The sequence below is a fragment of the Diceros bicornis genome, chromosome 26 (assembly GCF_020826845.1).
Source record: "Diceros bicornis minor isolate mBicDic1 chromosome 26, mDicBic1.mat.cur, whole genome shotgun sequence".
In the NCBI taxonomy this organism is placed as follows: domain Eukaryota; kingdom Metazoa; phylum Chordata; class Mammalia; order Perissodactyla; family Rhinocerotidae; genus Diceros; species Diceros bicornis.
In genome coordinates, this window is record NC_080765.1 from 30706618 (window position 1) to 30733041 (window position 26424).

General features: G+C 37.4%; 1 protein-coding gene across 1 annotated transcript in view; it reads left to right on the plus strand.

Annotated features, from left to right (window-relative positions):
• LOC131422011 (phospholipid-transporting ATPase ABCA3-like) overlaps positions 1-26424 on the plus strand; it is a 206546-nt gene that overhangs the window by 151587 nt on the left and 28535 nt on the right. The window contains 3 exon segments of the mRNA XM_058568871.1: positions 8060-8247; positions 15691-15816; positions 16072-16266. Coding sequence (XP_058424854.1) covers positions 8060-8247; positions 15691-15816; positions 16072-16266 — 509 coding nt within the window.

Consider the following 26424-nt stretch of genomic DNA (forward strand, 5'->3'; position numbering starts at 1 on the left):
GGGGCTTGTCAGCTGCCACAGACTTGTGCTTCTCAAACAGCCACATAAGAGATCCACCCCACCTTCCAAAGCCTGAAATAATTGAGTGCTCCCATGCCTGAGGCCGGCCCCACTCAGCTGCACTCCTGAGGGAGCTGACAACACCCTTGCAGGCTGGAGGCCTATGGAAATTATAAGCCCCTGAGCTTCGCAACCAGCCATGCTGGGGACCTACTCACTTAACAGAAAAATTTCAACAGGAATGTGCTATTAGACCTTGCAGCCAACTGTGCTGGGGCTCCCCAAGGCCAATAAAGTGACTGAAGGGACCACAGCAGGCACACACAGCTGAGTATTACAACCAGCTGGCCAGAGGGACAGCCTAGCCTCCCTGGGCACCTGCAGCAAGAGCAACCCTGCCACAACAGAAGGACACACATAGGCCACACAGGGGAACTCCTGGAACATTTGGAACTAGTGATGAGAGGGAAGCGCACTGCTAGGCCTCATAAGGCATTTCTTACATAAGGCCACATCTCTAAGGTCGGGAGATGTAGCTGACCTACCTAACACATAGATATAAGCACAAAGAAAGAGGCAAAATGAGGAGGCAAAGGAATATATTCCAAGTAAGGGAACAGGACAAAGCCCCAGAAAAAGAAGTCAATGAAACAGAAATGAGAAATCTACCTGACAAAAAGTTCAAACAAAGAGTCATAGAGATGCTCACTCATCTTGGGAAAGAATGGGTGAATTCAGTGAAAACTTCAACAAAGAATTGGAAAATATAAAAAAGAACCAATTAGAAATGAAGAATACAATAATGGAAATGAAAAATTCACTAGAAGGACTCAATAGCAGAATAGATGATACAGAAAAATGGATCAGTGAGCTGGATAAAAGAATAGAGAAAATCAACCAAGCTAAACAGATAAAATAAAAAAGAATTAAAAAGAATGAGGACAGGGGCCAGCCCAGTGGTGTAGTGCTTAAGTTTGTACACTCTGCTTCGGCAGCCCAGGGTTCACGGTTTTGGATCCCAGACGCTGACATACACACTGCTCATCAAGCTATAGTGTAGCAGTGTCTCATATACAAAATGGAGGAAGATGGGCACAGATGTTAGCTCACAGCTAATCTTCCTCAGCAAAAAGAGGAGGATTGGCAATGGATGTTAGCGCAGAGCCAGTCTTCCTCACAAAAAAAAAGAAGAGAAAAAGAATGTGGACTGTCTAAGGGACCTCTGGGACAACATCAAGCACACTAACATCTGTATTAAACATGTCCCAGAAGGGTAAGAGAGAGACAAAGGGGCAGAGAATCTATTTGAAGAAATAATAGCTGAAAACTTTCCTAACATAAGGAAGGAAATAGACGTCCAGGTACAGGAAGCACAGAGAGCACCAAACAAGATAAACCCAAAGAGGCCCACCCCAAAACACATTAATGTCAAGAATTAAAGATAAAGAGAGAATCCTAAAAGCTGCAAGAGAAAGGCAACAAGTTACATACAAAGGAAACCCATAAGGCTATCAGCTGATTTCTCAGCAGAAACCTCACAGGATAGAAGGGAGTGGCATGATATATGTAAAGTGCTGAAAGGAAAAAACCTACAGCCAAGAATACTCTACTCAGCAAGGTTATTATTCAGAATGGAAGGAACGATAAAGGGTTTTCCAGACAAGCAAAAACTAAAGGAGTTTATCACCAATAAACCAGCCTTACAAGAAATACTAAAGGGACTTATTCAAGTGGAAAAGACAAGACCACAAATAGGAATAATAAAATTATTAAAAATAATAATAATAATAAAATCACTGGTAAAGGCAAATATACAGTAAAGGTAGCAGATCAACCACCTATGAAGCTAACATGAAGGTCAAAAGACAAAAGTACTAAAATTATCTTTTTCCATGATAAGAGGGTAATGGAAACACATGCACAAAAAAGAGTTTAGATATATATCAAAAAGATAAAATGTGGGAGGAGGGGAGTAAAAGAGTAGAGCTTTTAGCAAGAGGTCAAACTTAAGAGACCATCAACTTAATATAGATTGCTATATATGTAGATTATTACATATGAACTTCATGGTAATCACAAACCAGAAACCTATAATAAATACACAAAAAAATTGAGAGAAAGGAACCAAAACATAATGTTAAAGAAAGCCATAAGGGGCAGGCCCAGTGATGTAGTGGTTAAGTTCAGCATGCTTTGCTTGGGTGGCCCGGGTTCACGGTTTGGCTCCCAGATGCAGACCTACACCACTCATCAAGCCATGCTGTGGCTTGATAGAAAATAGAGGAGGATTGGCACAGATGTTAGCTCAGGGCCAATCTTCCTCACCAGAAAAAGAAAAGAAAGAAAGCCATCAAACCACAAGTGAAGAGAGCAAGAGAAGAAGAAAGGAACAGAGAAGAACTACTAAAACATCCAGAAAAAAAGTAACAAAATGGCAGTAAGTACATTCTTATCAATAGTTACTTTAAATGTCAATGGACTAAATGCTCCAATCAAAAGATATAGGGCAGCTGAATGGATGAAAGAAAAACAAGAACCATCTATGTGCTGCATACAAGAGACACACTTCAGACCTAAAGTCACTCATAAACTGAAAGTGAAGGGTTGGAGAAAGATACTCCAGGCAAATGGCAATGAAGAGAAAGCTGGGGTAGCAATACTTACATCAGACAAAATAGACTTTAAAACAAAAACTGTAACAAGAGACAAAGAAGGGAACTACATAATGATAAAGAGAAGAATCCAATAAGGGGATATAACACTTGTAAATATCTATGCACCCAACATAGGAACACCTAAGTATATAAAGCAATTATTAACAGACATAAAAGGAGAAATAGACAGCAACACAATAATAGTAGGGGATTTTAATGCTCCACTGACACCAATGGATAGAGCTTCCAAACAGAAGATCAATAAGGAAACATTAGCCTTAAATGACGTAGTAGACCAGATGGACTTAGTAGATATATAGAGAACATTCCATCCAAAAACTGCAGAATACACATTCTTTTTGAATACACATGGAACATTTTCCCAGATAGATCACATATTAGGCCACAAGACAAGTCCCTATAAATTTAAGAAGATTGATATAATATGAAGCATCTTTTCTGACCACAGTGGTATGAAACTAGAAATCAACTACAGGAGGAAAATCAGAAAAGCCGCAAATATGTGGGTATTAAACAAAATGCTACTGAACAGCTATTGGGTCAATGAAGAAATCAAAGGAGAAATCAAAAAATACCTGGAGACAAATGAAAATGAAATTATGACATGCCAGAATTTATGGGGTGCAGCAAAAGCACTTCTAAGAGGGATGTTTATAGAAATACAGGCCTACCCCAACAAATGAGAAAAATCTCAAGTAAAAATCTAACAATGCACCTAAAGGAACTGGAAAAAGAAGAACAAACAAAGCCCAAAATCAGTAGAAGGAAGGAAATAATAAAAATCAGAGCAGAAATAAATGAAATACAGACTGAAAAAACAATAGAAAAAAATCGACGAAATGAAGAGCTACTTCTTTGAAAAGATAAGCAAAATTGACAAACCTTTAGCTAGACTCACCAAGAACAAGAGAGAAGCCTCAAATAAATAAAATCAGAAATGAAAGAGGAGAAATGACAATGGACATCTCAGAAATACAAAAGATTGTAAGAGAATACTATGAAGAGCTGTATGCCAACAAACTGGATAATCTAGAAGAAATGGATAAATTCTTAGAATCATACAACCTTCCAAAACTGAATCAAGAAGAAATAGAGAATTTGAATAGACAAATTACCAGTAAGGAGATCGAAATAGTAATCAAAAACCTCCCAAAAAATAAAAGTGCAGGACCAGACGGCTTCCCTGGTGAATTCTACCACACGTTCAAAGAAGACTTAATACCTGTCCTTCTCAAACTCTTCCAAAAAATTGAAGAGGAGGGGAAGCTTCCTAAATCATTCTACAAAGCCAACATTACCCTGATACCCAAACCAGACAACGACAACACAAAAAACAAAAATTACAGGCCTATATCACTGATGAACATCAATGCAAAAATCCTCAACAAAACACTAGTAAATCAAATACAACAATACATTAAAAAGATCATACACCATGATCAAGTGGGATTTATTCTAGGGACGCAGGGATGGTTCAACATATGCAAATAAATCAACGTGATACACCACATTAACAAAATGAATAAAAATCACATGATCATCTCAATAGATGCAGAGAAAGCATTTGACAAGATACAGCATCCATTTATGATAAAAAACTCTGAATAAAATGGGTATGGAAGGAAAGTACCTCAACGTAATAAAGGCCATATATGACAAACCCACAGTTAATATCATTCTCAATAGAGAAAAAATTAAAGCTATCCCTGTAAGAACAGAAACCAGACAAGGATGCCCACTTTCACCACTCGTATTTAACATAGCATTGGAAGTCCTAGCCAGAGTGATCAGGCAAGAAAAAGAAATAAAAGGGATCCAAATTGGAAAGGAAGAAGTAAAACTGTCACTGTTGGCAGGTGACATGATTTTATACATAGAAAACCCTAAAGAATCCACCAAAAAAACTTTTAGAAATTATAAATGAATATCGCAAAGTTACAGGATACAAAATCAACGTACAAAAATCAGTTGCATTTTTATACACTAACAACAAAGTAGCAGAAAAAGAAATTAAGAATACAATCCCATTTACAACTGCAAAGAAAAAAGAATAAAATACGTAGGAATAAATTTAACCAAAGAGGTGAAACTCATGTACACTGAAAACTATAAAACATTGTTTAAAGAGATTGAATAAGACACAAAGAAATGGAAAGATATTCTGTGCCCTTGGATTGGAAGAATTAACGTAGATAAAATATCCATACTTCCTAAAGCAATCTACAGATCCAATGCAATCCCTATCAGAGTTCCAATGACATTTTTCATAGAAATAGAACAAAGAATCCTAAAATTTATATGGAACAACAAAAGGCCCCACGTAGCCAAAGGAATCCTGAGAAAAAAGAACAAAGCTGGAGGTATCACACTCCCTTATTTCAAAATAAACTGCAAAGCTATAGTAAACAAAACAGCATGGTACTGGCACAAAAACTGACACACAGATCAATGGAACAAAATTGAGAGCCCAGAAATAAACCCACACATCTATGGACAGCTAATTTTTGACAAGGGAGCCAAGAACACACAATGGAGAAAGGAAAGTCTCTTCAATAAATGATACTGTGAAAACTGGACAGCCACATGCAAAAGAATGAAAGTAGACCATTATCTTACACTATACACAAAAATTAACACAAAATGGATTAAAGATTTGAATGTAAGACCTGAAACCATGAAACTTCTAGAAGAAAACATAGGCAGTACACTCTTTGACATCGGTCTTAGAAACATATTTTCAAGTACCATGTCTGACCAGGCAAGGGAAACAATAGAAAAAATAAACAAATGAGACTACATCAAACTGAAAAGCTTCTGCACAGCAAAGGAAACCATCAACAAAATGAAATGACAACCTAACATTTGGGAGAAGATATTTGCAAACCATATATCTGATAAGGGGTTAATCTCCAAAATAAGTAAAGAACACATACATCTCAACAGCAAACAAACTAACAACCCAATTAAAAAATGGGCAAAAGATCTGAACAGACATTTCTCTAAAGAAGGTATACAGAAGGCCAACAGGCACATGAAAAGATGTTCAACATCATTAACTATCAGGGAAATGCAAATCAAAACTACAATGAGATATCACCTCACTCCCGTCAGAATGGGTATAATTAATAAGACAGGGAACAACAAGTGTTGGAGAGGATGTGGAGAGAAGGGAACCCTCATGCACTGCTGGTTGGAGTGCAAACTGGTGCAGCCACCATGGAAAACAGTATGGAGATTCCTCAAAAAATTAAGAATAGAACTACCATACGATCCAGCTATTCCACTGCTAGGTATTTATCCAAACAACATGAAAACACCAATGCGTAAAGATACATGCACCCCTGTGTTCATTGCAGCATTATTCACAATAGCCAAGACTTGGAAGCAACCTAGGTGCCCATCAAGGGACAAATAGACGAAGAAGATGTAATATATATACACAATGGAATACTACTCAGCCATAGGAAGTGATGAAATCCAGCCATTTTTGACAACATGGACTGAGGGTATTTTGCTAAGCAAAATAAGTCAGAGGGAAAAGGTCAAATACCATTTGATCTCACTCATAAGTAGAAGATAAAAACAACAACAAACAAACACACAGAAACAGAGATTGGATTGATGGTTACCAGAGGGGAACGGGGGAGGGAGGAGGGTGAAAGGGGTTATTAGGCACGTGTGTATGGTGATGGATTGTAATTAGCCTTTGGGTGGTGAACATGATGTAATCTACACAGAAACTGTAATATAATGATGTACACCTGAAATTTATATAATGTTATAAACCACTGTAACCTCAGTAAAATAAAAATTAAAAAAAAGAAATGGAAAGTAGGTTTTGGTGAGGATGTGGAGAAAGTGTTACATATACTGCTGGTAGGAATGTAAACTGTTGCAGCTGCTGTGGAAAACAGTTTGGTGGTTCCTTAAAAATTTAAACGTAAAATTATCATATGGCCTAGCAATTCCACTCCTGAGTATATACCTAAAAGAATTGAAAACAAGTATTTACAAAAGAACTTGTACACAAATGTTCATAGCAGCATTATTCATAATAGCTTTTTTCCATAAAAAGTAGAAGCAATCCAGATGTCCATCTACTGAGAAATGGGTAACAATATGTGGAATATCCATGCAATGGAACATTATTCAGCAATAAAGGTGGACGAGCCTTGAAAAAATTATGCTAAGTGAAAGAAGCCCGACACAAAAGGCCACTTATCGTATGATTCCGTTTATATAAAATGTCCAAAATAGGCAAAACCATAGAGACAGAAAGTAGATTAATGGTTGCCAGTGGCTAGAGGAAGGAGGGTAGTAGTGACTTTTTAATAGATACTGGATTTTCTTCTGGGGTGATGAAAATGTTATGGATCTAGGTAGTGGTGATGGTTGCACAACATTGTGAATATACTCAGTGCCACTGAATTGTACACATTAGAAAGGTAAATTTATGTGTATTTTATTAGAATAAAACAAATTGCATTTCTGCATACTGGCACAAATCAGTCAGAAAATACAATTCTTATTTAAAAAAAGAATGATTTTATTATCTTCACATCTCAAAGATGCCTCCTGTTTGCATATCCAGAATTTAGCTGTTTGTGTTAGGTAACTTTCTCCATAGTAAAGTCAAAAACTATCAACTATTGCCCATTTACATTTAAATTATTTGTTGTTTTCTTCCTTATGAGTATTGCTGTTAATACTCTTTTCCTATTTAAAACTTTTTCCTATTTATAGAATACAAATTTTTCTCACTCTGAAGGACTTTAAGAATATTCTGCATGGCCCACAAGAATGGTTAGATATGCCATAGATACCTTTATTTTGTTTGTTTTATTTAATTACTAAGCATTCTCTTCACAAAGCCTCAGCCTTTGAAGTGCATTTAGTAAATAGTAAGGTTGTCTCCAATCAAAACTGGTAAAAACTAGAGGAAAAATCATTGGGAGAAGAAGATTTTTTTTTTATAATTTTATTTATTTATTTTTTTCCCCCAAAGCCCCAGTAGATAGTTGCATGTCATAGCTGCACATCCTTCTAGTTGCTGTATGTGGGACGCGGCCTCAGCATGGCCGGAGAAGCGGTGCATCCGTGCGCGCCCGGGATCCGAACCCCGGGGCCGCCAGCAGCGGAGCACGCGCACTTAACCGCTAAGCCATGGGGCTGGCCCAGCAGAAGAACTTTTATAATAACCATAAATATCAGGGAAGATCAGATAAGAGAGACAAATAAAATATTAAGACAATTACTTATTTTCCATATTTTATACTTCTCTAAATCTAACAAAATTCATTTTGGTCCTATATTATTAATATTTGGTGTCATCTTAGACTTTGTATCAGTTTTTAAAGAAAGGCTATCTCTTTTATTATCCTCAGTTACTGAGAACAATGTCTATGGTTTTGGAGAACGTGGGATTGCAAAGTTTTTTATTTCATTGGCTGCCTTGGGCTTATTTTATCTCCTCTTGCTTTTTTGTCTGGAGACTACATTCTGGAGCCTGAAAAACTCTGTCTTTCATAAAACTATGTCTAATGTCTACAACATACTGAGGAAAGTCAAGAAGGTGAGTAATTAACATAGACTTTAGATACAAGTCAGAGAAAGCTTAACGTTAGACCAGAATTAGGAATTTACATATTCCTACCTCTTTTACTTGATAAAGAAAATATTATTCAATTATTCCAAATTCTAATTTGAATCACAAGTCTTTCATCTTAGTTTGGGTTTCAGGTTCTAAACTTTGAATCCTCTGCTAACAAGGAAATACTCCATTTATAATGGATTGACTATGAGAGAAAGCACTGCCTTGCATATATACTGCCTTTGAGATGTATTTGGTTATAGTTTATGGAACTGGCTTCTTTAAAACTATGTAGGATTGTAAGGCTTCATGGCCTCTACCACTCAGACTATTAATTATTGCTTTACATATCTGTCATAATTTCACATAGTCTCGGTGTTCTGCCTAGGATTTTTTGTGTATGTGTGTGAGGAAGATCAGCCCTGAGCTAACATCCATGCCAATCCTCCTCTTTTTTGCTGAGGAAGACTGGCCCTGGGCTAACATCTGTGCCTATCTTCCTCCACTTTATATGGGACATTGCCACAGTATGGCCTAACAAGCAGTGCATCGGTTTGCGCCCGGGATCTGAACCCAGGCCACCAGCAGCGGAGCATGCACACTTAATTGCTACGCCACGGGGCCAGCCCCCTGCCTAGGATTTTTAAAATTATTTTAATGGTCCATTCATTAGTAATTGAATTCCTACTGTTCTATACTTGAACATCTCTTGAGGTGGAAAACTGCTACATCTGTCTCTTTATAACTTCTTTTCATTCATCCCAATTCTGTCTCTGGGTACTATTCTGGGGTAGCTCTAGATCTTGACCATAAATTTCTCTGAGCCTGCATATCTCTAATATTTCAGAAGGGAGGATATCTTGAGACCATAATAGCCTCTGCTACCTCCTGGAATTCTGATTAGTAGGAATAGCATTCACCCAGAGTTTTAGTGGCCTGTTATATGTTGCTAATTAATGCCTAGAACTATATAACATCCAGAAGTCCTTTTCTACCTACTTTTACACCAAAGCCCATACAGATTTTAATACTCCAATCGGAAGATGTCTGGTCCAAGACATGCCAACAAAAAGAAATTTAAGTTTTTGAGCAGCATAGAAAAGAAATAATTTTTTCCTAGTGCCTTGGATTAAACATGTGAATGTTATCTTGAGACTTTTTTCTGCCCTAACTTTCTTATCCTGTGACAGTAGCCCCTGAACCATATCACACTTCTTCAGGTATGAAAAAAGAAGCATAATGAGTGTGGAGGGAGATTTCATGATAATATTATAAGAATATTTGGCTTGTAAGTTCTTCCCCTGTTTGTCACTGCTCTTCTATGCTGAGAGAACAAGGCCAAGCAAGGGAATAATACTTGGATTAGGCCAAGGCCTCAAACTTTATATACTAATCTAATGAACTAGTCTGGTTAGCCTTGGTATCCTTAAACCAAAGTAAACTGATTTTCCTATGCTCTTTAAGCCAAAATCTGATCTCAGTTTTCTTTCTTTTTTTCTTTTTTTGTGAGGAAGATCAGCCCTGAGCTGACATCCATGCCAATCCTCCTCTTTTTGCTGAGGAAGACTGGCCCTGGGCTAACATCTGTGCCAATCTTCCTCCACTTTATGTGGGACGCCACCACAGCATGGCCTGACAAGCGGTGCGTCGGTGCGTGCCTGGGATCCGAACCCCGGGCCACCAGCAGCAGAGTGTGCGCACTTAACTGCTACGCCACGGGGCTGGCCCCCTGATCTCAGTTTTCTTAACATTTCAAAATGAGAAAAAGTCACAGTTATCAATGAGAAGTAGAAGATAGTTCTTGAAACATAAAAAGTGAAAGATGTTAAATATAGAATTCTTTTTTTTATTTTTTGTTTATTACAGTAACATTGGTTTATAACATTGTAAAAATTTCAGATGTACATCATTATACTTATATTTCTGCATAGATTACATCATGTTCACCACCAAAATACTAATTACAACCCATCACCACACACATGTACCGAATTATCCCTTTCACCCTCCTCCCTCCCCCCTTCCCCTCTGGTAACCACCAATCCAATCTCTGTCCCTATGTGTTTGTTTATTGTTGTTATTATCTACTACTTAATGAAGGAAATCATATGGTATTTGACCTTCTCCCTCTGACTTATTTCACTTTGCATTATACCCTCAATGTCCATCCATGTTGTCACAAATGGCTGGATTTCATTGTTTCTTATGGCTGAGTAGTATTCCATTGTGTATATACACCATATCTTCTTTATCCATTCATCCCTTGATGGGCAGTTAGGTTGCTTCCAAGTCTTGGCTATTGTGAATAACGCTGCAATAAACACAGGAGTGCGTGTATCTTTCACTGATAGATTTTTCTTTCAATACTTTGAATATATCACACCGCTGCCTTTTAGACCCCATTGTTTCTATGATATGGAGTACTGACTCCATGAGAAGTCAGCTATTAATCTTTTGTGGGACCTTAGTATCTAATGAGTAAGTTTTCTCTAGCCACTTTCAAAATTTTCTTTTTGTCTTTAACTTTCAATAGTTTGACTATAATGTGGCTAGGTGTGGATCTCTCTAGTGTTTTTACACTACTTGGAGTTCATTTAAATTCTTTGATGTATAAATTAATATTTTTCATCAAATTTAAGAAATTTGGGGCCATTATTTCTTCAAATACTTCCATTACACAAATGAGGTAATAATAAACTTGTTTTCATACAGTTATTATGAAGATTAAATATCTGTGAGGTACACAGCGCCTAGCACATAATAAACACTCAATAACTGTTGGGTTTTAGTAAGGAACATTCTTGTAACTTATTAACATCTTCATTTTCCTCTTCCACTGCCCAAAACCCTTCCAGTATTCCCTGTCTCAATAAGTAACACCATCATTTATACATTTGTTCAACAGAGAAATCTGAGACATATCCTTAACTCCTTTTTTCATGTTCCATCCCCAATCTAACCTACCACTAAAATCCACGTACAGATCTTTCACTTTGTTTCAAAAGGACTTCTTAGTACTTTACGCTGGAAGCAAACATTTTCGCTAGTGGCTGCTATATATGACCCAGAAAATAAAAGGATTGAATGCCCCCCGTGATGTATATCATGTTGCACTGTCCAGATCCCCCTTCAGTGAAGGAGTTGTTGCCCTCAGCTTCTGGGAGTGCTATCTTCAGACAGCCTTCGGCTGTCATTATCTTTATGGATTGCTTCAGCAGCAGAGAGCCTCCTCTCCCAAGGTGACACTCTTTCCCATATGGCCTGCATCCAGTCACTTACAGATGCTAGAGTAAAATGTTTGATCATCTCAGTGTCATTCAGACAACTTCAAGGCTTCCCATGGGGTCAACTGAAGATGTCATTTGGCCTGCATCACAGCTTGACTTCTCCTCCTGCCTACTCCTCACTCCTTCCTCTCCCTTCTACAGGTGTTGGTCCCAAGAGAACTCCACCTGCAACAGTTAGTACCAGGAGAGGTCTTAGAAATATACAGTAAGATGGAGTTTTAGAACTAGATGATTCACCACTCAGCTGGCAATGAGGTCCACATCTCTGGTGGTAAAGGAAGTAAAGATAGCTTCTGGCACAAAGTAGTGGTCCAATTGTTAAAACTTTCACCAGTGGTGGATTGAGATGATATACCAAGAAAGAGAATGCACTGACTGATATATCAAGTATTCAAGAAATATGGGGAAAATGGCAGCCATAAGAACAATGGAATTATAAGGCTATTGCTAAGCTCCTTGATTTATATAAAAAAAAAAAAAGCTGAGAGTTATTAGTAGGAGATTGAAAGCCAAGTGTGAAAATGAAAGGGCCTCTTTGGTAGCATATAATGAGGCTCTAATTTCCTGCAGTGGAAGGGCAGAGAAAACTGAATACTAGGAACAGGGACTAATTTTCAGATTATGTGAGCTCCAGGAAAGGTCAAACTCTCAACCAAAGATGATCTGCTATGCCAAGATCACAGCTCTTGTTAGAAAAGAATAGGACCCTGATACATGAGATGGGGACATCTGAGTTAATGACTCAAAAATCTTAAATCCCCAGATTACTCTGAACACTCTGGGTCTACAGAAATGGCACACTCCGCTCTGTTAAGAATTCACACTCCCTCATCAGAGGAAGAAAATAGAGAGACCTCCCCTGCAAAACAGCATGTGCCTATTCATAGTTCTTGGTAATCTACTGCTTACTCCTTCAGTAATCAACAGAATACCAGAGATAGAAAATCAATAAAAGAACTGTAAAACACCATCTACCAACTAGATCTAATTGACATTTATAGAACACTCTACCAAAAAAGAGCAATGCACATGGAACATTGGCCAAGATACAACATTCACAATTTTAAGAGAATTGAAATAATACAGAGTAGGTTTTCTGACCATCATGAAATTAAAAGTCAATAATAGAAATATAACAAGAAAATCTCTAAGTATTGGAAAATTAAGCAACACACTTCTCTATAACCCATAAGTCAAAGATGAAGTTGTAAAGGAAATTAGAAAATATTTTGAACTGGAATCTAAAAAACAAAACAAATGAAAAAACAAAACAGAAACAGACTCACAGATACAGGAAACAAACTGGTAGTTACCAGAGCAGAGAGGGGCTTGGGAGGGTGGGCAGAATAGGTGAGGGGGATTAAGTGATACAAACTTCCAGTTATAAACTAAATAAGTCATGGGGATATAATATACAGCATATAATATACAGCATAATATACAATATAGTCAATATAATCAATAATATTGTAATAACTTTGTATGCTGACAGATGGTAACTAGACTTGTGGTGATCATTTCATAGTGTATATAAATATTGAATCACTATAATGTATACCTGAAACTAATAGGATATTGTATGTCAATTATACTTCAATAAAAAAAGAAAATATTTTGAACTGAATGAAAATGAAAACACAAGATATCAAAATGTGTAGGATGCACCTAAGCAGTGTTTTAATGAAAATTTCTAATATTAAGTGCTTTTATTAGAAATGAAGAAAGGTCTCAGGTCAGTAATTGAAGTTTCCACCTCAATAAATTAGGAAAAGGAGAGCAAACTACACTAACAGCAAGCACAAGTAAGTAAAAACAAGAAAAGAAATAAATGAAACTGCAAACGGAAAAGAAATGGAGAAACATCAGTGAATGCAACTCAAAACTAATTCTTTTAAAAATGATTACAGTAGTCTCCCCTTACCTGTGGGGGATACCCCCAGTGGATGCCTGAAACCATGAATAGTACCAAACCCTATATATACTATATTTTTTCTTATACATACCAACCCATGATAAAGTTTAATATATAAATTAGGCACAGTAAGAGAGTAACACTAATAACTAATAAAATAGAACAGTTATAACAATATACTAAAATAAAAGTTATGTGAATGTGGTCTGTCTGTCTCTCTTTCAAAATATATTCTTGTCGAGAACTTTTACCTTTTCACTTAAAGGAAACACTTCACAGCTTCTCTTTGAATTCATATCCGAATTCCCAGCATCACTATTCTCACGCTTTGGGGCCATTATTAAGTAAAATAAGGGTTTCTTGAACACAAGCACTGTGACACTGCAACAGTTGATCTGATAATCAAAACAGCTACTAAGTAACTAACAGGCAGGTAGCATATGCAGTGTAGATACGCTGGACAAACGGATGATTCACAGCCTGGGTGGGATGGAGTGGGATGCTGCAAGATTTCATCACACTACTCATGCAATGGCATGCAATTTAAAACTTATGAATTGTTTTTCTGGAATTTTCCATTTAATATTTTCAGACTGCAGTTGACCACGGGTAACTGAAACTGAGGATAAGGGGAGGACTATAGTATAATTGATAAGCTTCTAGCCAGAGTGACCACGAAATAAAGAGAGACAACACATATTACCAATATGAGAACAAATGAAGGGATATCACAATAGCTACCAGAGAAATTAAAAGCCATTGTATACTCATAAATTTGGCAACTTAGATGAAATAGAAAAATTCCTAGAAAGGCACAAACTGCCAAAACTCACTCAAGAATAAATAAACTAAATAGTCCTATTTTAATTAAAGAAATTTCATGCATAGGTTAAAACCTCCAAAAAAAAAAAAAAAAAAAAAAAACTTCAAGCCTGGATAATTTCACTGATAAATTCTACCAAAAATTTAAAGAATAGCATCAATTCTAACAATTTCTTCCAGAAACTAGAATTAGTGGGAGCATTTCCCAATTCATTTTATGAAGCCATCATTACCCTAATACCAAAATCTGAGAAAAATCAATATCCCTCATGAACACAGACACACAAATCCTCAACAAAATATTCACAAATAGAATCTAGGAATATATGAAAGGAATAACACACTATGAACAAGTGGGGTTTATTCCATGAACGTAAAGCTAGTTTAATATTTTGAGAATAAATCAGTTACCCACAATATTAATAATCTCAAGAAGAAAAACCACAAGTTCGTATGAATTATTGCAGAAAAAGCATTTGACAACATTCACCATCTATTTATGATAAGAAAAAAAAACCGCAAAGTAGGGAAAGAAAGGAACTATCTCAGCCTCATAAGTGGCATCTACTTATACAAAAAGCCTACAGCAAAAATAAGGGTGAAGACTGAATATTTTCCGTCTAAGATTGAAAACAGGGCAAGGATGTTCACTCTTACCACTCCCATACAACCAGTTTTGACACTGGAAAAGATAAAAACACTTAAAGCAGCTCTCTTCTCACTCTTGATTAGTATGTTCACTGAGCTGAATATATTCTCCTGCTTCATTCCTCCTTAACAAATACTGTTAAATGAGTACTTGATGCAAAAATAGGTGATTCAAATCAAAATTTTGCTCAAGCAATACCAATTACTATTCATAAAATATGCCATGTTGTTTCATTCCTACGTATCTTTCACTAAACTCCCACTGCTAACGGCAGCTTTTCTTCCATCCCCACCCTACCTTCATTCTCTCAATAAATCCTTGTTTATTCTTCAAACTTAGCTCAGACTTTGCCTATAGAGAGGCCTTCCCTCAAAAAAGAGTTCATTCTTCTCTTCTCTTGGACCTCATGGTCTCTTGAACATATTTTAATTGTAACAAATCACACTAGAAAATAATTAATAGTATTGATGTGGCTTTTGTTTTCCATGAAGTGTCCATGTTAGTGGCAAAAACATACTGCTTACTCATAGCTGTAGAAAAACTTGTTCATGACTATAGTTTCCAAAACTAAGCAAGTCAAGAATAAATTTGTGCATAAGAGTTCAGGAAATTGGTAGGAAGGCTCTTAAAAATTACTCAAGCATTTCCTGACATCTTTGAGATTACTCCCCCAGGTCAGCTTTCAAAAAACCACTCAGTTTAAACCAGATATCTAAAGTATATTCACATCTGTGATCCTTGTCTTGAAAATATAGGCCATAGTGCCCACCCGAGTAATCAAGGAATATGAGAATGAAGATGTAGAAAAAGAAAGGAAGAGAATCCTGGCACTGCTTCCTAAGTTGAAGAATTCTCCACTGCTTCTTAAAGAACTTACAAAGGTAAAGTCAGTCAATGACCGACATTACCCAGAGATTTACCCCATTAGCCCACCTTCCCTGCCAAGAATTTATTGGGAGTATTGCTAATTCCTTGGAGTTCTATGGGATCTATGTATATTCTGGTAAAATAGAGAGCTGAAAGGGGAAGAGCTCTTGTGAAACTGTCCACATGTAGCAGTCCACAGGGGTCTGAGGTTATGGTTGTGGTTGACCCATAGTCAATGCTTTAGTACATTGTGTGTTTTTTTTCCTCAGATTTATTTTAAATGTCCAGTTGTAAAGGCTGTAAGAAATATCTCCCTTGTAGTCAAAGAGTCTGAGTGCTTTGGATTACTTGGATTAAATGGAGCCGGAAAAACCACTACATTCAGAATGTTGACTGGAGAGGAGACCATAACCTCTGGAGTTGTGTTAATTGATGGCATTAGCATCACTGAAAATATAAGAAAGGTATTTCTGGTCCTAATCACTGAGTCAGTGCCCCAAGGGAGGAAGTAACCAGGCAAGTGGGTGGGGTACATGGAAGTGAAGCTGGAAGCATTGATATATACATATCAATGAATATAAATGTTCAAAGAATATATATATTCTTTTCTCAAAAGTAACAGACTCCAGGGACAGTGATAGTCATTATAACATATTGAGTTTGGGAAAAGGCAAATATTCTTTCTGGCTGAAACAGAGTATGAATATCTGTATATGGGTCAATCTAGAACAGGAAGAACAGTTATTTCACTTAATCTGCTGTGATATAATTCGAGTTTGATATAAAACAATTATTAGAAAAAGGAGTTGTGAAAGATATTAAGAAAGTAGAATTGACAGAGTTTAGGCTCCATTTGGATGTGAGTTATAAGTAAAATAAAGGAAGCTAAGATATTGCCCAAGTTTCTATCTTGAGCCAATAAATGGGTGAAAGTTCCATTCACCAAGATAGTAAATACAGGAGATAAGTGTGTTCAGAAGAGGATATGTTGAGTTTTACACGTCTGTTTTAGACATCCAAATGGAAAAATATCCAATACACAGTTGGAACCTGTGATAGTGAATTGACACAGAGATGTGAATTTGGGATTCATCAAAGTACAAGTGAAATTTAAACTGTGGAAGTAGATGAGATAATCAAATGGATGTGTGTGTAATAATGAGAAGAAATATAGGGCTAAATCCTGAGGATTATCAACATTTCTAAGAGAGAGAGAATAACTGGAGAAGAAATTGGGGAGGATTAGTAAATTGGGAGGAAAATCTGGATAAAGTTTTATCACACAATCCACATAAGAGAAAATTTCAAGAAGGAAATGAAACAGAGATGTCAGACAAGATAGGCCTGAATAGTGTCCACTGGACATCATTGAAACCTGAATGCAGTGGGATGACAAATAAGCAAGTAAGGATAAGTAAATAATGAGTGTGGACCAAACTTAGAAGGCAGCTGTCAAACAAAAGAGGAAAAAGAATGGCACCCAGAGTTTAAGGAGATGACAAGGACAGAACTGTAATTTTTAGCAACTAGAACATGTTTACATAAGTGGGGGAAAAAAGCAGTAAAAGAAGTTTAAAATATATAGCAACAGGAGAAAAGAAGATATTCATTCAAACGGACCATAAATCAAACAATATAGAAAGGTATAAAAGTAGCAAGTCTCGAGAGAGTGACATCACCTTCATGGCAGAGTGAGCTGTCCCCTTTGCCTCTCCCTCTAAGTTACAACCAGTCAGACATCCACTGACCAACACAGGATTCCCTACACAGCACAGCAGCACACATAAGAGATCCAGGTATCTATACAGCTGAATGTGCGTGGACTGGACCCCTGGGAGGCAGTGGAACTGGGGGCGTGCTCTCCCAGCAGCAGCAATCTAGGGAACATATCTCCACACTGGCCCACATGCCTGAAAGAAAACAGACAGAGCTTGCTCAAGTGGTCCAGGTGGGGGTAGAGACATAGCCTGCACACCCACAAGTGGTCCTGGTGGGGATGGAGAAGGCAGGCCAGCTTCCTACCTGCCCATCTCAGTAGACATAGCCTGTGCAGCCACCAGCAGTCCTGGCAGGGGTGGAGATGGTAGGTGGACTTACTACCTGCCTGTTTCCCAGAGTACATAGCCTGATCACTCCATGAGTGCTCCCAGTGGGGCTGGAGAGGGCAGATTGGATTGCTCCCTGCCCTTCTACCGGGAAATCCAGTGTGTGCACCCACATCCCCACCCCCAGCAGTGGCCAGGTCTTTCCAACAGTGGGGATAGTATACAAAACTTGGATTTTCCCAACTGGGGTGGGGCGATCTGACCTGAGTCTTCAAAACACACCAGCTAGCACTAGAGACCAGAGGCTGTACAGCAAGAAACAACAAAAACCTCTCCCTGCTTAGCCCCTTCTCCCCCTAGCAGTGGCAGGTGGAGCCTGCCACCAGAGGCTTCAGGAACCACAGCAGAACCGGTGACCCAGCCCCCAGTGGTGGCATCCCTGACACCAGCTCCACCAGCTGCAGGGTCTGCGTACAATTCCCTGGGTCCCCAGGCCCCTGGCAGCAACAGTGACACCCATGAACCCAGTACCCCTGGCAGCAGTGCAACAAGCACCCCAGACAACCCAGAAGCAGCAGCACAGGTGGAGTACAGGGCAGCAGGATCCAAGCCCGTGGACAGCCAGTGGAGGAACATGAGAATCAAGTGACTCCAGAAGCAATAGAACTGTTTGCAGCCTGATGACCCCAGTGGCAACACTTGAGACTAAATTGAAGGCACCAGCAACCTCAGAGGCACAAGTGACAAAAGGAGTGCACTGAGGACGCCCCTGGCAGAGGCAGTGGAGGGTGGAAAGTGTAGGCTCTCACATATAACCAGAAGCAGCACAGAGCCAAAGTAACCAATGCCGTAACCAAATAAGAAAGGTGGTTACTACCGCAAATGCACCAGCAGAGGATCAATTCATCAAACACCATGAAGAACTACAGTAACATAGCAGAAAAGGAGAATGACAGCTCTCCAGAAACCAAACTTGAAGTCATGGAAGATTACAATCTGACTGACAGAGAATTCAAAATAGCTGTCATAAAGAAACCAACGAGTTACAAGAAAACTCAGAAGGACAGTTCAATGAGCTCAGGAATAAAATTAATGAAGAGAAGGAGTACTTTACCAAAGAGATTGAAACTATTTTTAAAAAAAACAGAAATTCTGAATATAAAGAACACAATAAATGATATGAAAAATAGTGTAGACAGCATTAAAAATACAGCAGACTATATGGAGGACATAATTAGTGAGGTCAAGCATAGAAACCTACAAATGAGTCAAGTGGAGAGGAGGGAACTAAGATTTTTTAAAAATGAAGAAATTCTTTGAGAAATATCTGACTCCATTAGGGAAAGTAATATAAGGATTATAGGTATCCCAGAAGGAGAAGAGAGGGAGCAAGGAGCAGAGAGCTTATTCAAAGAAATAATAGCTGAGAACTTCCAAAACCTGGGCAAAGAACTGGACATGCAAGTACAGGAAGCTAATAAAACTCCTAATTATCTCAATGCAAAAAGACCTTCTCCGAGGAATATAATATTAAAACTGTCAAAAGTCAATGACAAAGAAAAAATATTAAGGGCAGCAAGAGAGAATAAAATAACCTACAAAGAAACCCCCATTCTGCAGATTTCTCAGCAGAAACCCTTCAGGCTAGCAGAGAGTGGAATGATATATACAAAATACTGAAAGACAAAAATTATCAGCCAAGAATACTCTATCCAGTGAAATTATCCTTCAGATATGACGGAGAAATAAAAGCTTTCCCAGACAAACAAAAGCAGGGGGAGTTCATTGCCACCAGACCTGCCCTACAAGAAACATTGCAAGGAGCCCTCCTGTCTGAAACTAAAAAGCAAAAGTTTGCAAAACCTTGAGCAAGGAGGTAAATAGATGGAATCAGAAAATTGCAGCTCTATATCAGAATAGATTAGTAAACAATTATAACATAAAAGATAAAGGGAAAGAAAGCATCAAAAATAACTATAACCAATATCATTAGCTCACAAACTCACAACACAAACAAGAAGAATTTGTGACAACAAAAACTTAGAAGGGGAATAGGAAAGGATGCATAGGCTAATGGAAATAAGAGGCTATCAGAAAAAAGACTATATCCTCTATGAGACCTTTTATACAAACCTCAGTTACCACAAAACAAAAAATCAGAGCAGTCACAAAGCATAAATAAAAAGAAAATAGAGAAAAAACATCACAGAAAACTAAAAACTGAAATGGCAGATGGAAATACAAGGAAAAAGAAACAGTGGGAATATAGAACCACCAGAAAACAAAAGATAAAATGGCAGTATTAAGCCCTAATATATCAGTGATCTCTCTATGTATCATTGATACATAATGTAAATGGATCGAATTCACCAATCAAAAACACAGAGTGGCTGGATGGATTAAAAAACAACACCCAACAATACAATGGCTTCAGGAAAAACATCTCAGCTCTGAAGACAAACATAGGCTCAGAGTGAAGGGATGGAAAATGCTACTCCAAGCAAATGGCAAGCAAAAGGAAGCCAGTTTAGCTGTCCTTATATCAGACAAAACAGACTTCAAGATAAAAAAAGATAAGTAGAGACATACATGGGCATTATATAATGATAAAAGGGACATTCCACCAAGAATACATAACACTTATTAATATTTATGCACCTAACACAGGAACACCAAAGTATATAAAGCAACTATTAACAGACCTAAAGGGAGAAATTGACAGCCACATGATAATTGTAGGGGACCTTAACACCGCACATACGTCAATGGATAGATCATCCAGACAGAAAGTCAACAAGGAAACAGTGGCCTTAATAATACACTAGACCAGGGGCCAGCCCGGTAGCATAAGCGGTTAAGTGCGTGCTCTCCACTGCGGCGGCCCGGGGTTCTCTGGTTCAGATCCTGGGCGCACACCGACGCACTGCTTGGCAAGCCATGCTGTGGCAATGCCCAATATAAAGTGGAGGAGGGTGGGCACGGATGTTAGCCCAGCGCCAGTCTTCCTTGGCAAAAAAAGAGGAGGATTGGCAGATGTTAGCACAGGGCTGATCTCTTCACAAAAAATAATAATAATAATAATATACTAGACCAGATGGACTTAATAGATATACATAGTACATTCCATCCAAAAATAGCAGAACACATTCTTCTCAAGTGCACATAGAACATTCCCAAAGATAGACCATATATTGGGAAACAAAGCAGGCCTCAATAAATTTAAGAAGATTGAAATCATATCAAGCATCTTTTCCAATCACAATGGTGTGAAACTAGAAATCAATTACAAGAAAAACTGGGAAAGTCACAAATATGTGGAAACTAAACAACATGCTACTGAACAGCCATTGGATCAGTGAAGAAATCAAAGGAGAAATCAAAAAATACATGGAGACAAATGAAAATGAAAACACAACATACCAAGTCTTATGGGATGCCGCAAAAGCAGTACGAAGAGGGAAATTTATAGCAATACAGGCCTACCTCATAAAACAAGAAAAATCTCCAATAAGTAATTTTAAACTACACCTAAAAGAACTAGAAAAAGAAGAACAAACAAAGCCCAAAGTCAGCAGAAGGAGGGAAATAATAAAAATCAGAGCAGAAATAAATAGACACTAAAAAATAATAGAAAGGATTGATGAAACTAAGAGGTAGTTCTTTGAGAATATAAACAAAATTGACAAACCCTTAGCCAAACTCACTAAGAAAATAAGAGAGAAGGCTCAAATAAATAAAATCAGAAATGGAAGAGGAGAAATTGTAATGGATACCATAGATATACAAAGGATTATAAGAGAATACAATGAAAAACTATATGATAAAAAATTTGATAACATAGAAGAAATGGATAAATTCTTAGAACCATACAACCTCCCAAAACTGAATCAAGAAGAAATAGAGAATTTGAATAGACCAATCACAAATAAAGAGATTGAAACAGTAATAAAAAACCTCCCGAAAACCAAAAATCCAGGACCAGATGGCTTCCCTAGTGAATTCTACCAAACATTCAAAGAAAATTTAAAACCTATCCTTCTCAAACTATTCCAAACTATTGAAGAGGATGGGACACTTCCTAATTCATTCTACAAGGCCAACATTACCCTAGATACCAAAACCAGACAAGGACAACACAAAAAACAGAAAATTACAGGCCAATCACTGATGAACGAAGAATCAAAAATCCTCAACAAAATATTAGCAAATCAAATATAACAATACATTAAAAGGATCATACACCGTGATCAAGTGAAATTTATTCCAGGGATGCAGGAATGGTTCAACATCTGCAAATCAATCAAGGTGATATACCACATTAACAAAATGAAGAATAAAAACCACATGATCATCTCAATAGATGCAGAGAGAGCATTTGACAAGATCCAACATCCATTTATGATAAAAACCCTTAATAAAATGGGTATAGAAGGAAAGTACCTCAACATAATAAAGGCCATATATGACAAACCCACAGCTAATATCATCCTCAATGGTGAAAAATTGAAAGCTATTCCTCTAAGAACAGGAACAAGGCAAGAATGCCCACTCTCGCCGTTCTTATTCAACATAGTACTGCAAGTTTTAGCCAGAGCAGTTAGGCAAGAAACAGAAATAAAAGAGATCCAAATAAGAAAAGAAGAAGTAAAACTGTCACTATTTGCAGATGATGTGATTCTATATTTAGAAAACCCTAAAGAATCCGCCAAAATTGGGGCCGGCCCAGTGGCGTAGCAGTTAAGTGCACACGCTCTGCTTTGGCGGCCTGAGGTTAGCAAGTTTGGACCCTGGGGACACACCAATGCACCACTCGTCAAGCCATGCTATGGCGGCGTCCCATAGAAAGTAGAGGAAGATGGGCACATCTAGCCCAGGGCCAGTCTTCCTCCGAAAAAAAAAGAGGAGGATTGGCATCGGGTGTTAGCTCAGTGCTAATCTTCCTCACACACACACGCAAAAAAGAATCCACCAAAAAACTATTTGAAATAATCAACAAATACAGTCAAGTTTCAGGGTACAAAATCAATATAGAAAAATCAGCTGCATTTCAATACACTAACAACAAACTAGCAGAAAGAGAAGTCAAAAATACAATCCCATTTACAATCGCAGCAAAAAGAATAAAATATCTAGGAATAAATTTAACCAAGGGGGTGAAAGACCCATACACTGAAAACTATAAGACATTATTGAAAGAAATCAAAGAAGACATTGAGAAATGGAAAAATATTCAATGCTCATGGATTAGAAGAATAAACATAGTTAAAATGTCCATATTACCTAAAACAATCTACAGATTCAATGCAATCCCAATCAGAACTCCAATGACATTCTTCACAGAAATAGAACAGAGAATACTAAAATTCATATGGAACAACAAAAGCCCCGAATAGCCAAAACAATCCTGAGAAAAGAGAACAAAGCTGGAGGTATCACACTCTCTGAATTCAAAATATACTACACAGCTGTAGTAATCAAAACAACATGCTACTGGCACAAAAACAGACACACCAATCAATGGAACAGAATTGAAAGCCCAGAAATAAAACCACACATCTACAGACAGAGCTAATCTTCGACAGAGGAGCCAAGAACATACAATGGAGAAAGGAAAGTCTCTTCAACAAATGGTGTTGGGAAAACTGGACAGCCATGTGCAAAAGAATGAAAGTAGACCATTCTCTTACACTATACACAAAAATGAACTCAAAATGAATTAAAGACTTGAATGTAAGACCTGAAACTCCTAGAAGAAAATATAGGCAGTACACTGTTTGACATCAGTCTTAGCAGTATCTTTTCAAATATCATGTCTACTCAGGCAATGGCTATTATTAAAAAGACAATAAATAAGTGTTGGAGGGGATGTGGAGAAAAGGGAACTCTCATACAATGCTGGTGGGAATGGTGCATCCACTATGGAAAACAGCATGGAGAGTCCACAAAAAGTTACAAATAGAACTACCACGTATTCTAGCTATTCCACTTCTGGGTACTTATCCAAAGAACATGAAAACACAAAGTTGAAAAGATATATGCACCCCTACGTTCATTGCAGCATTATGCACAATAGCCAAGACTTGGAAACAATCTTAGTGCCCATCAACAGAGGAATGGATAAAGAATAAAGAAGATGTGGTATGTATATATATATATATATATATATATATATATATATATATATATATATATATATATACAGTGAAATACTACTCAGGCATAAAAAAAGACAAAATCGTGCCATTTACACAACATAGATGGACTTTGAGGGTATTATTCTAAGCTAAATAAGTCAGATAGAGAAAGCCAGTTACCATATGATTTTAATTACATGTGGAAGACAAACAACCAAGCACTAGATACAGAGAACAGCTTGTTTACCTTTGGTTACCAGAGGGTAAGGTGAGCGGGAGGGAGGATGAAAGGAGTAAAGGGGTGCATGTGTACCGTAATAAATGCCAACTAGACTTTTGGTAGGGAACACGATGTAGTCTATACAGAAACTGAAATATAGTGATGTACACCTGACGCGTACACAATGTTGTAAGCCAATATGACTACAATAAAATAATTTTTAAAAAAGAAGATGTGATATATATGTACAATGGAATCTTATTCAATCATGAGAAAGAAGGAAGTCCTGACATTTGTGACAATGTGGATAGCCCTTGAGGACATTATGCTAAGTGAGATAAGTCAGACCGAAAAAGACAAAAACTGCGTGATCTCACTTACATGTGGAATCTAAAAAAGCCAAACTCAAACAGAGAGTAAAATGGTGGTTACCAGGGGCGGGGGGTGGGGGATAGGAGAATTGTTCTTTAAGGGTACAAACTTGCAACTAGTAGACAAATAGGTCCTGGAGATGGAATGCACATAGTGAATATTGACAACAATGTTGTATTATGGTCATCAAACTTGCTAAGAGTCTAGATCTTAATTATTCCAACCACATAAAGAAATGATAATTAGGTGATGTGATAGAAGTGCTCTCACTACAATGCTAATCACATTAAAATATATAAATGTATCAAATCAACATATTGTACACCTTGAATTTATACAATGTTATATGTCAAATATATTTCAATAAAGAAACCATAAAAATAGCAAGTCTCAATCCCTCTCCTACCACCTTTGCCTCATTCCTTCCCAAGCCCATACAAAAAGGTAACCAATCTTATCATTCTAGTTTTTTATGTATATACAACCAAATATAATGATCTATTTTCCATTTGAACACAAAAGGTAGTATACTATACACAATCTTCTGGACCATGCCAAATTGCTTTCCATATGTGGTTATATAAACTTGCACTACACCAGCAGTGTTTGAGAGTGCCTATTTCCCTATACTGATCACAACAGAGTATATGATCACTCTTTTCGAGTTTTGCTTGTCTGGTAGGTTTTTAAAAATGGCATTTCAGTATAATTTTAAATTTTCTCTTTTTATGAGTTGCATAACTTTTTAAATAACAATTGTATATATTTAAAGTGTACAACATGATGATTTATATATGTATACAGTGAAATGATGACTACAGTCAAACTAATCAACATATCTTCTCTTCACAGTTACCATTTTTCTCTGTTTGTGATGAAAGGACCTGAAGTCTGCTCTCCTAGCAAATTTCTAGTATTCGATACAGTATTATTAACCAAAATCATCATGCTGTATATTATATCTCCAGACCTAGTCATCCTACATAACTACAACTTTGTACCCTTTAAGTAACATCTCCCTCTTTTCCCCCACCTCCCAGCTCCTGATACTACCATTCAACACTCTGCTTCTATGTGTTCAACTTTTCTAGTTTCCACAAAAAAAAATGAGATCATGCAGGTTTTTCTCTTTCTGTGTCAGGCTTATTTCATTTAGCATAATGTCTCCCAAGTTCATCCATGTTGATGCAAATGGCAGGATCTCCTTTTTTAAGGCTGAATAATATTCCATTGTGTGTGTATATATTTATACACACACCACATTTTCTTTATCCATTCATCTGTCAACAAGTACTTAGGTACATTTTTATATTTTCTTCCTTTGTTGAAATTCTCACTTTGTTCATGCATTGCTCTCCTGACCTTGGTGAGCATCTTTATGACCATTATTTTGAATTCTCTGTCAGGTTGAATCATTTATCTCCATTCCATTAAAGTTTCTGAGTATTTATCTTGTTCTTTTGTTTGTTCTTTTATTTCTCTGTCTCTTCATTTTCCTTGGCTCTTTTGTGTTGCTTTCTAGACATTAAATAAAACAGCCATCTCTCCTAGCTTTGACAGACTGTTCTCATGTAGGAGATGATCCGTGTCAATCAGCCTGGCTGGAGATTCTGGGTGTCTATCAAGCCTTTTTGCTTGTCCAAACTGCCATCTTTGTTCTTAGTGGCTCCTGGGAGATTAGGTTGTGTCAAGTTCCATCAGTGCCCTGAAGGGAGAGGAAATGTGCACATACCCATTCAAGCTCCTGAAGGACTGCTAATTGTCTGCCCTCTCAGCTCCTAGATGCAAGGTGATTGGAAGCCCAACCTTTGGGCAGCAGCCAGGAATGTTGGGACATTAGATATACTGTCT